We start from the raw sequence: 14,469 nt of genomic DNA on the forward strand, positions 1-14,469 counted from the left end.
TCATTTAGGAACAGTGATTTCTTGGATCCTCCAGTTTGTGTGCCTCTCTCCTGTTGTTTGTGAAATGTTCTGCGTGACGTATGCAGCCTTGTAACGCCTTCTGTTTCGTATTGATTACATGCAATCACATAATTCATCACATGACATGCTCCAGCCTGTTGACCTTCTGTTATCGCGAGATTTGTGATGAAGGTTGGGCTACCGAGATAAAACCACAAGAAGCCGTGAAGCTGAAGCAGAGGACTTCGAAAGAAAAGTGTGAGTAATGGACGGATACATTTTTTATTTGGTAAAGCGAATCATGAAATGTAACGTAGAATATATGAAGACGTGTTACATTACAGAAGGGTTCCCATATAAGTATTTACAGTCTATATATTGACTTGCATCTTTACAACAGTGTCCGCCCTGTGGTTAGAGCAAAGTTCCTTGACAGATCATGGAAGATGTTTAACAGGATAATTTATTGCAAAGGATCTATCACATGTTCCTCAACATCATTGCAATACTTCATATGTGACATGTTTGACAAGGAAATCAGTCAGTCATGTCGCCCTTTGTTATTGCCCGGACGATGAATGGTTACTAACACTTTGCGAATGTCTTAACTGATAAACTTCGTTTGATGATGCTTTCATTAACAATGACATAGTTTAGTGGTGCTAAAGAAATGTGACCAAATTAAAAGAGCATTATTAAGAAACTTTTTTATAACCAGAAATACGTTGGCTGGCGAAGGTGTTAAAAAAACACCAGAAAATCGCTCGGAGATATCAGAGATTGTGCTCTAAACATAACATAGTTCACTTGCACTCACTTTCTTTATCAACATTCGAGTGTTTACTCGTGTTGCTCTTGCAATCAAACGGCTGGCAAGCTCACCAGATGCTATGGCTTTTACACACACACAGATTGTTGAAGTAACAACTGTCAGTGTCGTAGCCTGTCTCTTAAAGAGGCTCAAGAAACATTAAAGCAGGTGATACAAGATCACAAAAAATTCCATTCACGTTTTCGACAACAAAGTATTTGGAGGAGAATTTAGAAAGGAAAACATAATTCACAGTTTAGGGAGCAGGTGATCCGGGGAATAAATACAATTTCCCCAGGAGACGAAAATGAGATGATGGATGATGACAGAAACTTTGGAAAATGTTTTATCAAAATATTGAAAACAAATTAAGTGAATGATCGACTACACCTGTAGAATGAATATTGAATGAAAAGCCCCATCACGGGAAGTTAATGCTAAGGATCACGTGATGTAGTCCTGACTGTGTGTGTTTACATGTGACGCTTCCCACATGTTGCTATCTTACACTGACGAACGTCACCCATCACGCATAGTTCTATTTTACATTGACGAACGAGACATTTCACTTATACTCATAAATGTGGTATTTCAAAAAGGTATAACTTTAATTTCTTTAGTTAATCGTTCCGTTGATTACATCTACAACCAACATTTTTCTTTACAGTTTTATTATGTCTGCGAATTCGGCTCCGCCACATGAAATGGAGTGTGCCGTGTGCACAAAGGACTTCACCACACCCAAGATCTTACCATGCGGTCATCTTCTCTGCAAAAATTGTGTCATTTCGTGGACAGACACACGGTCCGACGCAGGCTGCCCACTTTGTAGATGTCCTATTGTCGAGCCCCGAGACCAGTTAAACCGAAGCTCTGCCGATGTTGCTGACGCCCTGCCAACAGACTTTGTGATGGAAGCGCTCGTGGAGAGCGCTCGTGTGCTGGCTAAGGATCGAATTTGTTGTGTGTGTGATGGCGTGACGGCAGACTTTATCTGTATGCAGTGCATGGACATGATGTGTTCAGCGTGCGCCAAGATACACAAGAAGATGTCCATGAGTCGCAGTCACGATGTGGAGAGTGTCAGCACTGTGACACCTGAACGTCTGGCTGCCAGCCGCCCTGCACTGTGTGCTGACCACGGCGACAAACAGTCTCTCTTTTGTGTTCAGCATGGTCTCGTTCTCTGCCTCTCCTGCAGTTTTCTCAAGCACCGGGAATGCACACAGGTAAAAGAGCTTCACGACCAGATGAGGACGGCTGACAGTTTACTAGGCGGTTTGATCGTCACCCTTGGCAACGCAGAACAAAACCTGGATCAAGCGCTACGTCAGCTGAACTCCCGTCTCCAGGAAGTGGATGCCGACGAGAAAGCAAACATGGCCGAGGTGGACAAAATATTTGACTACCTTCAGCAACAAGTGGACGTTTGTCGCAACCATCTGAAAGAAAGGACACGTGACGTACATTCCAAAGCCAGGGCCTCACTGCATGACGTCAGAGCCGCCCTGAAAAACCGTTTTTGGAAGATGACGTCACACAAGCAAATCGTGACGCGAGCCAGAGCAGTGGCGCCACGTCCCGCGCTGATACACGTGACCCAAGCTCTGATAGACAGGGTCAACAGCCTTGACCTTACGGCTGACCTGACGGGTCATGTGTTGGCGAAGCCGGTACCCAGTGCGAAATGGTGTGAAGAGGTCGTCATGCGAGTGGTCGACGATCTTCAGCGGTTAGGACATCGGACGACCGAGTCTTGGGTAAACCTGAGGTTATACTTTGACATTAAATTACTGCTCCTTTTGGTTTATTCCTTTACTCCCTCGTCCTGCTCCTATAGCAATATATATATACTGGAGTAATTGCTCTTTTCATGTCTTACTTGCAGCAGAGCTGCGTGGTCCAATGGTAGACATGGAGCCTCTGTCATCAAGTTCATCCAGTCACTCTGGCCACACCGGCGGTGATGGAGATTCCTGTCCAGTTGGCGATGTCCAAGAGTGTAATAGTGTAGTTGTTGGTCAGAGAGTTGGCATCAATGAAGGGATTTTAATGGGTATGTTTTAAGTTATTAATTTAATAATTATGCAATCTCTGTTAAGCAATAATAATCATAATCATCATCATAATTTTACAATAATTTGCTCACAGCACTTCACAGGAACGATTGCGGCGAATAAGGGACAGTCACCTTTTTGATGATTAATATGATAACATTTCTCAATATTCTCAAGATTTCTCAATATAGTATCAGTCTTCTCCTGATGTCTCTTGTGTGTATGCTGTCTTCCTAACTTATATAATTTGACTATGAAAGTGATAACAATATTGTTAATTGTGCAGGCTACACAGGCTACGTCTTGGACATCAAAAACAATGAAGTCATTGTGAAGCTGGACTCTCTCCAGACACCGATGACTTTTAACAAATCCTTCCTAACGACTCTCCCATAAGACCAGATACGCATGATGAGCTCTACTCACGCAGAACTACAGTTTGCTGTTGGGATTTTAGACACTCACTCCTCTGTCGACTGACAATGAATAATTTACTAAATTATTAACCTCGACATCGATGAGTGGATTAATAGTCATCGGCCATTTTCATTATCCCTAATACCAGTTTCCGCCCACATTTACTCAAATGAATTCGAGTAAGTTATTGACAAAAGGATTTATTATTCAACAGGTGAATGCATACAAAGGTAATTGCAGCGATATAAATATATCAATTATTTCCCATGATACAAGTGCACCTTCCATGTTCAAACAATATTTGACAATCGAGGAGTGCACTAGGAGATTACTTCAAAGCGCTTTAGACGACAAGGTAGAACACGTGGAAATGTCTTCCTGAGTTTATGTATGTTTTAGATATTTTAGTGTTCATTTAATATACTGTTAATATTTGAATATATTCAGATGCTGTACTGTTATTAGAGGTAAGAGACCACAATAATTACAATAGATGATGTTTCATTCTTTTCACACATTTGAAATGTTAACATGCCTCAAATCAAGGTTTTAAATAGAAAAGTCTTTGAGATGTTTACAAAATGGTGATAGCAGTTTAAAATGATCAACGCGCAGAACATCTTTTGCACAAAAGCGAAAGTTGTGATGAACGACAGCCAAAAGATGCAAGGACAGACAAAACATAATAAATATTAAATTTAAATTGCAGTAAATGATAGAGATCATTATCTAACGATGTGATTTAATTATACAGAGGTCAGCTATAAGAGGACTTTAACTCTTGTCAACAAAAGAAAAGAACACTGATAGGATAAAAGTATTACAGCAAAGATATTTTAAAAAAGTCTGAAATTAAAATGCTTTCATGCTCTAAAGACTGAAGTCATCATTTATCTGACCAACACTCAATGCATAGTTAAAATATGCACGAGCTTTTGGTAATTATTCTTAACACATAAATAAATAATTTATGAAATTAATAATTAATAATAAAATAAATTATTTTGAAATCCATCAGAAACCCCGTATTACTCATAACATAATGAACCCTGTTCACGGCCAGACCGGTGACCTAAGTTAATGCTAATGCTATTTTCTCTTGAAATAAAGAATTGTTTAATATTTTCGGGATTCATTTGTGTTTAGTCCTCAGCCTCATGAGTACGATTGCTTTCCTTGTTGTTTCACATTTCTTTTTCTCATGCCATCCTCGATGTAGGAAGGGCTGTAACCTGCACAGCAAAACTAGTAAGGTAGTAGGTGCCAAACAGGGCATGTTTAATACATGTAATACCCAAAATAACGACAGTGAAGGAAGGACAAATTCAAATTATACTTCAAGAATAACAATAGCAACAACTTTTGGGGGAGCAAAATATGAGGAAAGTAAAACAATGACGATCATGCATGATGATTAAAATAGAGAAAAATATATAAAAGAAAACAAAAAAATGAATTAAAAAAAGAATATGATGATGAAGCAAGAGCAAGAAGAAAGGCAGAGAAAAGATTTGGAAACAAAGTGACTTCAAGGAAAACTAGAACTCTGTGTCACGGAAAAGTTCATTACCGACAAGCTCTACATTACTGGAAACTACCAATAACAAGGTCCTACCTGCTTGAAATTTCTCAGTTCTAGAGGCAATTCCTCACTCCACTCGATATTTTTTAAGGTGTATTCCTCCCTCCACTCGATATTTTGTAAGGTGTACCTAAGTCTCTCACCTGAAACACTCTGTTGCAAACATCAAAGACGGCGAAACATGGCTGTGGAACGTTTTGGGCTGCGACTCCCTGGTCGTGACCGTTGATGTACAGGTGAAGGTTGTTTGATGGGTCCACTAGTACTCCAACTCGACTCCCGACTTCCAGTTTCTTAAGAGCCAGTCCATAATTAACCTTAAACTGTTGACAATGGAAAAGAAATGCTTGATAAGCTTAAAATACCTCAAGCCTTACTTTCTTTCCTTCTTTGCTTGTAGTAGAAGTCGTAAACGTTCAAAAATGAAAGAATGCTTGTATGATTTCGTCTCAGCTGAACTCAGTTTCATGATTTTTAAGCTCCAAATTTTACTTTTCGTGAATGGTTGTTGATGAAGCAGTGTGGTTAAAAAGCTTGTTCATTTGAACACAAACACAACTCCAAACACTAGTCGTCATATAGAGACTCACTATTTTTCCGTGGCGGCTGACCCCACTGTGTCGGATGATGATGGAATCTTCCAGGTCCTCGGACCACATCGTCACAGCAAGCTGTGCAGGATGGGTTCCCGTCACACCAAGGGTTAAGGTGTTCCAGTGAAACTCACCTATTCCGTCCACTGTGACCTGTATACACATCAAAGCGACATGATCAGTCAAGCTGAAATCCATTGCCTGAGATAATGCTCTGATCACGTGACCTAAAGATTGAAAAGCCATCCTGTGGAGTTCACTCTAGAGGGCAAACAATTTTTATTCTGTCTACAAGACAAATGTTAGATGAAACTGTGAGAGGGACCAAACCCACAGAAATGACATAACCTTAGCTTTAGTTCTTTCGATTTCATTTCAATCGTTTCGTATTTATCTCACCACCATCAAAACCATCACCAAAACCACACCATCATCGTCGTCGTAGTCGTAGCTTCGTCTCTCATCATCATCATCAACAAACAACAACAACAACAACAACTTACAAACATCATGTCTTACTTCATACAAGATGTTCTCCACCATCGCATCACGTGACACAACAACACCATTTCCGAAGCTCTCCTCCGGCTGCATCCTTTCCGCTGTCATTTTGTAGTTCGTCAGACGAATGCCGGTCCCACGGTTTTCGTGGAACACGAAGACTGGTGCCTGTGTGAACAAATGTAAATAGTGTCATCAACATGTACGTAAACACTATTCACTACTCAGTGATATCCATCGTGCGTATCATTCATATACATCAACTGGACGATGAATAGTGTAATAAGTCAAATACACTTGCTCCCTAATGTATACGACAAGTTACAAACACCTTGACGACTACCCGCAGACCAGTGAGAAGGAAAGTGGAGATGTTTGACCTACAGCTGTAGTCATGGAGATGAAAAGTTCACAAGGTTGATGTTGAACAGCGGTCAGAAATGTGATGGACATACGAGATGCTATGCAGAAGGATGACCACAGACGTGCACTGGAGACAACGGTAAAGAAAGCGCTTACCTGGTCGCCATCCTCCAGTCGCCCCATCTTTTTCAAAAGCTTTTCAATTTCCCGGATCACGGAAGCATCAACGATCATCTTGGGCAGTGAGACGACATTCAGATGCGCCGGCAAGGTACATGCAAGGTCCAGGCCATCTACATGTTTCGTCAGCGGGGTCTCCATGTCTTTCAGCCTGTGGTGTGGAGTTCGCCTCCTGGTTCGCTCCACCAGGTGTCGCTGTGCCTTGAGCTTCCGGCGCTGCTGAGCCAGGCTGGCCTTCTCGCCCAGCAGGGCATCCTTGAGGCTGGCGAGGGCGTTCTGGAAGAATTCCTTAGACTTCTGTCGGCTGGATTCGACCAGGGCGTGGATGAGGTCGCAGGCTTTGTCCACCTGCACCACGGCAGCCTCTTCGCTGGAGTCCGCCTCTCTCATGCAATCGTCCAGGTGAGACAAGGTCTCCTCCACTTGCCGCAGTGCTCCGTCCAGCTTGTCCCGCAGCTTAACCAGCGAGCTGTCGGCGTCTTTCATTGCGTCCTCCATCTTGCCCAACCGATGGCACGCCTTGTGCTCTGTCACGGCGCATGCGCTGCACAGGGCCACGCCGTGGCCACCGCAAAAATGGTCGGCGCGTCGGTCGCCATGATTACAACACAACGCCGGCCGCCTGCCGGCAAGACCTTCCGGTGTCAGTGCTGCCACGTGTTCCACCACGTGATAGCGCGTGGCGGTCAACTTCTGGTGCACCGTCTGGCACTTGCTGCACATCAAGTCCAGACAGTTCAAGCAGATGCAGACTGCAGGCGCAGCGCATACGCAGCACGAGTGCTCCTGCCCCAGCACCTGCATGCTCTCCACCAGCGACTCCATGGCCAGGTCCGTGGGCAGAGCATCCGCGATCTCTGCTAGGCTCCGTCCTGATCGTTCCTCGGCAGTCACGATGGCGCATGCGCATTGCGGGCAGGCGGGTTCTGTGGCGGAACTTAACCGCGAGGTGATGCAGTCGCGGCACAAGAGATGTCCGCAGGGTAGGATCTTGGGGTCGATGTAATCCTCGCCGCACACCCGACACTCCGTCTCCTTGACGGCCCTCGCGGCTGTCGCCATGTTTGTACTTTGTACTGAGGGTGTTAAAAAAAAACAGCCATTGAGTAATTCAGGCTTTTATGTAGGTAATTTGTATGCTTTTACAACTAAAACCATAATACCCTTTTATGGAATTGTTTACAATTATTTTCCAAAATCGCCATCGACGTCAGATCAGAGTTTAAATTAAATAAAATGTAACCTTAGCTTAAAATTTTTGGATTAAATTAGATTAATTACTGCATGTAGAGGGTGTACTGGTTGTCGTGACCAAATAACGAAACATTATTCAACAATCTTCAGGGAAGAATTTTTTTCTTTTTTAAAGAAACGAAAGCGAAAGTAACTGGCCTAAAATTCCCGCTGTCGTTAGTGTCTATAGCTTATTGCACACTCGCAAAATCAGACAGTGATCGATGAGACATCGTGACACTCTGACACGCTGCTGTGACCCTACACGACTTGTATGTCACCAATGATAACAATATTGTAACTCTCTCTCTCTGTGCAAAGGTGACATTGGCTGGAATGGTCTTGTCAATAAAATGTTCGAGTTCTCTCTCACACACACACGCACACGTACGTTCGTGCACCCGGTTATACAAATACTCAACGTCTGCTTTCATAAAAGTTTAGAATGAAATAACAAACTTTTTCAACAAATAATACAAATAAATAAATAAATGAATAATTAAATGCAGGACGTATAGTAGAGATAGGAAGACGCCAAACCAGTCTCAAAAACAAAGTGTTTTGCAAGAACTTGATTTAATTTTTTGCAAGAATATTTTGCACATTTTACTTTTTTGTCATTGTCTATGCTTATGTCACTTATTGCAAAAATTGTATTTATATTGTATCTACACATGCCACTGTAAGATTAGGCGATTACCAACTACACTAAGAGCTCACATGGGAGGTAATCCACACATCCCAGGAGCGGTGGTGTATTCTCCCTTGATACTTCGTTCTACCTCAAATCAACACCTTTTATATCAACACGTTTCACGAAAATGTTGATCTGCGATTGTTACATTCTTTAGAAGCACAATGCAGCCATAGCTTCCTTATTAGCTAAATTAAAGATTACATTAAAAGCGGAAGCTCAGAGATTATACTGTAAATATAAGAGTTAAAAATAACATTTGAAAGTAGGTGTCCTGAAAGCAGTTCAACTTTTGTAGCCTTGAAAAATCAAACAAATTTAACAATTGTACTACTTACCTGGTCCTTGAAGAGAATGCCAACTGTTTTACAGCTCTCTCCGTAGATACAGCAAGTCGAAACAGGTTTACATATCTACTGTACGAGACACTGCCCACTGAGTTGAACACAAGACAGCTTCGCGTGACGTTGACGCCATAAATACACAGCCAGTCTAAATATAGCACCCTCGCTCTCCGGGAATTTCCATTCAGTAATATTAGCTCGTTGGTCAGGTCAGCGCGCGCATGCATGAAAACAATGGTTTGGAAATTCCCGTCATAAATGAAGGGAGATAAATAAGCACTACAAAACAGTATTAAATATAAATATATGAAACATAGTTTGTGAAGATGAAGAAATGAACAGGGAAGAAGACTGAATAAAAGAAAGAAGAAAACTATCTTTCATCCTGCCATTTGGCATTTTTTACACACACCTATAAGTGACAATTAACTTTATTACAAAAAATACAGAATATCTTAGAACGACATCAATAATATTTGGCGATGAAAACCTTTTTTTTAAAGACACGAAAGCAGGAAATTAGGATATAATCAAAATATACTAATGCACAAATAGGAGTACATATGGTTATTAATAACTTTAATGATGAACGAAGAACGAACTTTAAATACATAGTTTTAAAAAATCTTAATGTCGAAAACATTTGTTTGATTGCAAAAATATTATGAACATCTAAGTATGTCAAAAGGCAAATGACCATTACACGCAACAACATTAACGACCATTTTCAGGACATGTATACACACACACATATATATAGACATATGTGACATTCTCAGTGCATACCTATCAACAGAACTGAAATGTTATTGCTAAAATATATTTATGTATTTGATGTATCGCATAGCATTATAGCATACATTTCCCAGATACACTAAAGGGTAGAGGCTTATTTACAGCAAATGCTTCATCATAAAAAAGATTTTTTTCGATGGAGTAGTACGTGGAGAGATTTCCATCGCAGATAACACAGAAGTGATTGTCAAGACCATGGCGGAACAAATAAGCATTCTCCAGATCGTCGTCCTTTTCAATCAAATTTTCTGTCTAAGGGAAGCCATGTTACCTGCAAAAAAATAAAAATAAACGCTGAACTTAAATGCAGACTAATATATCTTTTAGCCATTATATGAAATGCACAATAGTGCTTTATTTGTTAATTAATGTCTGTTGGTGTGACTGCCTACTGTTTCAAAATGTAACTCTCTCAACAGGTGAGAATATTCTGGTTTCTGGGTACGAAACAAGAATCCGATGTCTACCTTATACAAGTGTATCTTTCTATTAGCAGCACTCTCTTACATTATAATCTAGAATTGATATTCGTAAACCGGTAAACAGTGTCGACAAAAGCAACATTTCCATTTATGAATTTAAGCTCAAATTGCATTTGCGGTAAAAAAGACTGAGTGGAGTTCACTTCCTACCTTCATTTGATGTTTGAACTTGACAAGAGCATAGCAGGGTCGTGGAATACCTTTTGTCTCTGTTCCTATGTCTTCTCCATCAAGGTAAAAGTGAAGATGGTTCAAGGAATCTATCATCAGTCCAGCCACACTTCCTTCAGTACTCACCTGCCTCCACGCGGCAAATACTAGCCCCTGTCAAACGTTCAAAATGTCAGGTAAACTTGTTAACATTCTTACAAAAGTGGATGTAGGAAGATTGAAGCTATACATCTTTAATTAAAAAACTAATAAGACTGGTGCTTCGTGAATTCCTGCTATCTTTCATCATTCTTTCGGATTTTAGGCGGTAGTTAAGCAAAATTGAAACTTGCTGAGTTGCTGTTTTTGACAGTTGTACCTATTTGACTATTTGCATCTCTCTGGCTCCGTGCGATATTTAAAAGTTGCCTACTTGCCAACAGAAATTTGATTAACTTAACGGATGGAGATCGAGGAACAAAGAGTAACCACAAAAGTATATCAGGTAAACACAAAACCTTCAAGATTGTAAGGTCAAACCGTCAACACACCTTTCGTTCACCGCTGGCAGAGTCGTTTCCTGACACACCATAATACATGTGACTTCTCTTAGAATTTTCGTCCAGCCTTATCTGCATGTTTACACAAAAAAAAACTTTAAAGTATTTCATCACCACTGGTCCTATATCTGACTTTTGAAAAGTAGCATTTAAAAAACTACTACTAGAATGTATGATTTTTCTTACAATCGTTCTGTAATTTTTTTGTGTGTGGATTTTTAATAATCTTTGTTATTGTTTGTAATTGTTTTTATATTGTTGTTGTTGGGTTTTTTTTTTTTTGCTTTTTGTTTTTGTTTTGTTTTTTTGTTTTTTTGTTTTGGTGTTGTTGTTGTTTTTTTGTTTTTTTTTTTTTGGCTTTTCTTGGTTTAAGGTGATTTATTTGGGAGGTAGGAGAGTTGTGTATTACTGAAATGGATTATTTTTTAAGAGGCTTGCACACTGTCACAGCCAAAAGCTATTAGATAATAATTAAAGTGATAACAAAGAGAAATGCATTTTTGATGTAGTAGTTAAAAACCTACACCATATAAAGCAAGTTGAAGAAGTATTGTGTGCGTTAGTATTTGCCATCTTGTTTTTCTCACTGGGTTAATGAGTACTAACCGTTGTTCAAGCCTGGGAAATCACATTTTTGTATTTGCTCATAAGAGATGGACAGGCCCAAGCATCATGGAGCTTACGTGTATTTAGAAACACTCTTCTGAACACAGTTCTTCACTCTTGTGTTAATATACATGTTTAACACTACAGTAACTATGGCTCTGTGTTGCATTAGAGGTTTTCCGTAAGACTGACTCTGTCACTATCGGCATCATCAGTATCCTTCTCTAACTCCTCCTCAGATCCTTACCATCATGTCGATCACTGTTAAATTACGTATCATTATGTATTATGTATCATTACCTGATACAAGGTGTTCGGCTGTAAAGGTTCGTACGAGGTAACTACGCAGCCCTCAAAATAGGCCACGTCATGTCCTCTCCAGGGACCCCAAGGGCTGATGGGAGAAATTGGTGGATTGTGGTCCCTTGACGTCTATACAAACAAGCACGAGAGAGCAGATGAACGGCATTTTAGTGTCAGCCACCGTCTTTTTCTTCTTCCTTTTCGTCGTCGTTATCTGTTTTCGTCTTTGTGTCCATCATCATCATCCTCATCATCTTCTTCTTCTTCTTCTTCTTCTTCTTCTTCTTCTTCTTTGCCGTCATCATCACATTCTTTTTCTTTGTCGTCGCCATTGTCTTTTTGGTTTTTATCTCTTTCGTTTTTTTCATCATCTTCGTCATTATCTTATATCAGTGACAATAGTATTTTTATTGTTATTATTATTAAAGAGGAAAACAAGGAGCTTACCCTAGGTGGATCATCTTCTTCCGTCAACTCTTTCTTTACCTTTGTGACCACTTCCTCACAAAACTTTGCGGTCGTCACAGGATCCTTCCCCACGTCCCGATCCAGGACGACTTTGAGGTCAAGGCCGTTGATCCTCTCCGTCAGAGTCTTGCTGACCTCTATCTTGGCCGGAAGGACCGCCACCTCTCTGGCGCGCCTCACGATACTTTTGTGTGACGTCACTTCTTCGGACCGCTTGACCAGGCCGTTTTTGACGTCACTCAGTGACTTCCTGACCTTTTCATGTGAGTCGTGGGATTTGTCCTTTAGCTTCTTCTGGAAATCCTTCACCAGCTTCAGAAGATATTCGCAAGCGTCGTCCACGCTTTTCGTGTCCTCCTGCTCGCTGAAGTCAACTTCATGGAGACGTTCGTTCAGTTGACCTATGGCATGCTGCAGCTTCTCCTCCACCTGTGCAAGGACCTGGGTCATGCCGTTGAGGGCATTATCCGCCGACTCCACTTCTTCACCGAGTTCTCGAACCTGAGAACACTCTCGGTGCTTCTTGACGCTGCATAACCCGCAGACAGCCACGCTGTGGTCCGAGCAAAAAAAATCCGCTTGTTTCTCCGTGTGGACACGACACATCAAAGGTTGGGTGACAGCCAGACTCTTAACTGGGACAGTGCTGAGACTCACCACCTCGTGAGAGCTGCTCATAGACAACTTTTTGTGGGCATTGGTGCACACTGCGCACAACATGTCACGGCATTGCAAGCAGATGGACTCGGCCCTGACGTCATCGCACACGCGACATAGGGGTTCGTGAGCGAGGAGGTCAGCGCTCCTCGCCAGCGCCTCCATCACGAAATCCGTTGGCAGCGACTCAGCCAGGATGACTGGACTGCTTTTTTCTTTCTCTGCTGGAGAAAAGAACGGATTATTGCATCGAGGACAACATGGCTGCATCTGTGAGTCTATGACTGATACGATGCAGTCTTTGCAGAAGAGATGACCACATGGTAAAATTTTGGGCGTGACGAAGTTACTGTGACACTTGGGGCACGTTGTCTCAAGGTCCTGTGGCTCAAGGTCCTGTGGCTCAGGATGCTGTGGCTCAATGTTCTGTGGCTCAGGATCCTGTGACTCAAGGTTCTGTGGCTCAGGATCCTGTGCCTCAGGGTCACACGGTTTTGCCACCTCCTTGAGATCGGTTCTACCACAGAGAGAGTCACCACAAAAACATTGCTGAGAACCCACAGTCTAACTGAATGTAACGACCTTTGTAAAAAGTTTTTGAAAGTTACTGTTTTGCGTTTCACACAACAATTAGACAAAAATCAAGAATTTTCTCAATAGAGTGTTAATTATAGTGTGAATGTGCATGTCCAGTTTTTAAAATATCACTTTTATATCTGTAGCTATATGGACTGTGATTTAGTGATTGGTGTAAATCATAAAGTCTGATACAGTCGCAACTCCTATCTCGCCGCTACCACTCAAACTGAAATGTCGAGCGAGAGGCGAGGGTGGTGCTATAAATAGGGTATGTAGTCTATAAATAGACGGACGTTTAGAAGAGGTGACAAACTGTAGAATGCATGCTCGTGATAGCTATAGACATTTTTTAATCTCAGTATATTAAAATTGTACATGTATTGCATGTACGCATAAATACATAAAACGTGTCGCTGCTGAATGCCATCCAGTCACGTGCCCTCTGGGGTCAGAACCGGGACAGAACTTCCCGGTTGAGAAACAGTTTTTTTGCCGAAGCTTAGCCTATGTAAACCAAGACCAACGGTAAATATGTCTTCTCGTAGTCTGGAGGGCTTGTTTAAAGTGCAAGTGTACGAGCGAGTATTACTTGGCAAACTAACGAATTCTTCTTCTCTTCTTAGTGAACATACACATACACGTACAATATATATATATGCCATTGGCATAATTAATACCCTAAATTGGCTTTAGCACGTTTCTCAAGATTGTTAGTAAATGAAGGCACATGAAATATATTTTGAGTAAGATCGCCAATAAGATCGAAATTAAAATCAGATGTGCTTACATGGAGCTGTCTTCCATGATCAACAACTATGTCGTTGCCCTCGGCACTCTCTCTCTCCCCGTTGTAATCTTCCACTTCCTCCTTCACTTCGTCTTTCTTCTCGTTTGATTACCCCAAAAGAGCCTGTAGGTCACTTCTCAAAACAAATGCTTGTTGTTTTCACTTAGATTATTCTACAGAAGGACAAGAAGTTTGTCTTTCCCTTGGCTCCGCTGCACTGTTGTGAATAAACATTGCACGTGAAGTTTGACACGTTGCGGGTCACGGTAAACATTATGACAGACTGTTCTTCTCATCGGGAAATTCC

The 14,469-nt window shown here is 41.4% G+C and overlaps 3 protein-coding genes across 3 annotated transcripts; 1 reads left to right on the plus strand and 2 right to left on the minus strand.

The window, feature by feature from the left end:
- Positions 1-4: 4 nt before the first annotated feature.
- On the plus strand, positions 5-3,324 carry LOC112575841 (transcription intermediary factor 1-alpha-like). Its single transcript, XM_025257898.1, has 4 exons — positions 5-258; positions 1,479-2,571; positions 2,700-2,867; positions 3,155-3,324. Exons 2-3 carry the CDS (start codon positions 1,486-1,488, stop codon positions 2,721-2,723), a joined length of 1,110 nt encoding a protein of 369 aa, XP_025113683.1. The 5' UTR covers positions 5-258; positions 1,479-1,485; the 3' UTR covers positions 2,724-2,867; positions 3,155-3,324.
- Positions 3,325-4,339: 1,015 nt separating this feature from the next.
- Positions 4,340-8,923, minus strand: LOC112575840 (E3 ubiquitin-protein ligase TRIM56-like). Its single transcript, XM_025257897.1, has 6 exons — positions 8,770-8,923; positions 6,481-7,580; positions 5,980-6,129; positions 5,458-5,613; positions 5,011-5,190; positions 4,340-4,517 (listed from the first exon to the last, which is right to left on the minus strand). The coding sequence occupies exons 2-6, from the start codon at positions 7,564-7,566 to the stop codon at positions 4,485-4,487; spliced, it is 1,605 nt and encodes a 534-aa protein (XP_025113682.1). The 5' UTR covers positions 7,567-7,580; positions 8,770-8,923; the 3' UTR covers positions 4,340-4,484.
- A 140-nt stretch (positions 8,924-9,063) lies between these two features.
- On the minus strand, positions 9,064-14,432 carry LOC112575839 (tripartite motif-containing protein 45-like). The gene is made up of 6 exons (XM_025257896.1): positions 14,163-14,432; positions 12,119-13,313; positions 11,669-11,800; positions 10,754-10,834; positions 10,203-10,376; positions 9,064-9,841 (listed from the first exon to the last, which is right to left on the minus strand). The coding sequence occupies exons 1-6, from the start codon at positions 14,177-14,179 to the stop codon at positions 9,806-9,808; spliced, it is 1,635 nt and encodes a 544-aa protein (XP_025113681.1). The 5' UTR covers positions 14,180-14,432; the 3' UTR covers positions 9,064-9,805.
- Between the last annotated feature and the right edge of the window lie 37 nt (positions 14,433-14,469).

The sequence above is a fragment of the Pomacea canaliculata genome, linkage group LG11 (genome assembly GCF_003073045.1).
Source record: "Pomacea canaliculata isolate SZHN2017 linkage group LG11, ASM307304v1, whole genome shotgun sequence".
In the NCBI taxonomy this organism is placed as follows: Eukaryota; Metazoa; Mollusca; class Gastropoda; order Architaenioglossa; family Ampullariidae; genus Pomacea; species Pomacea canaliculata.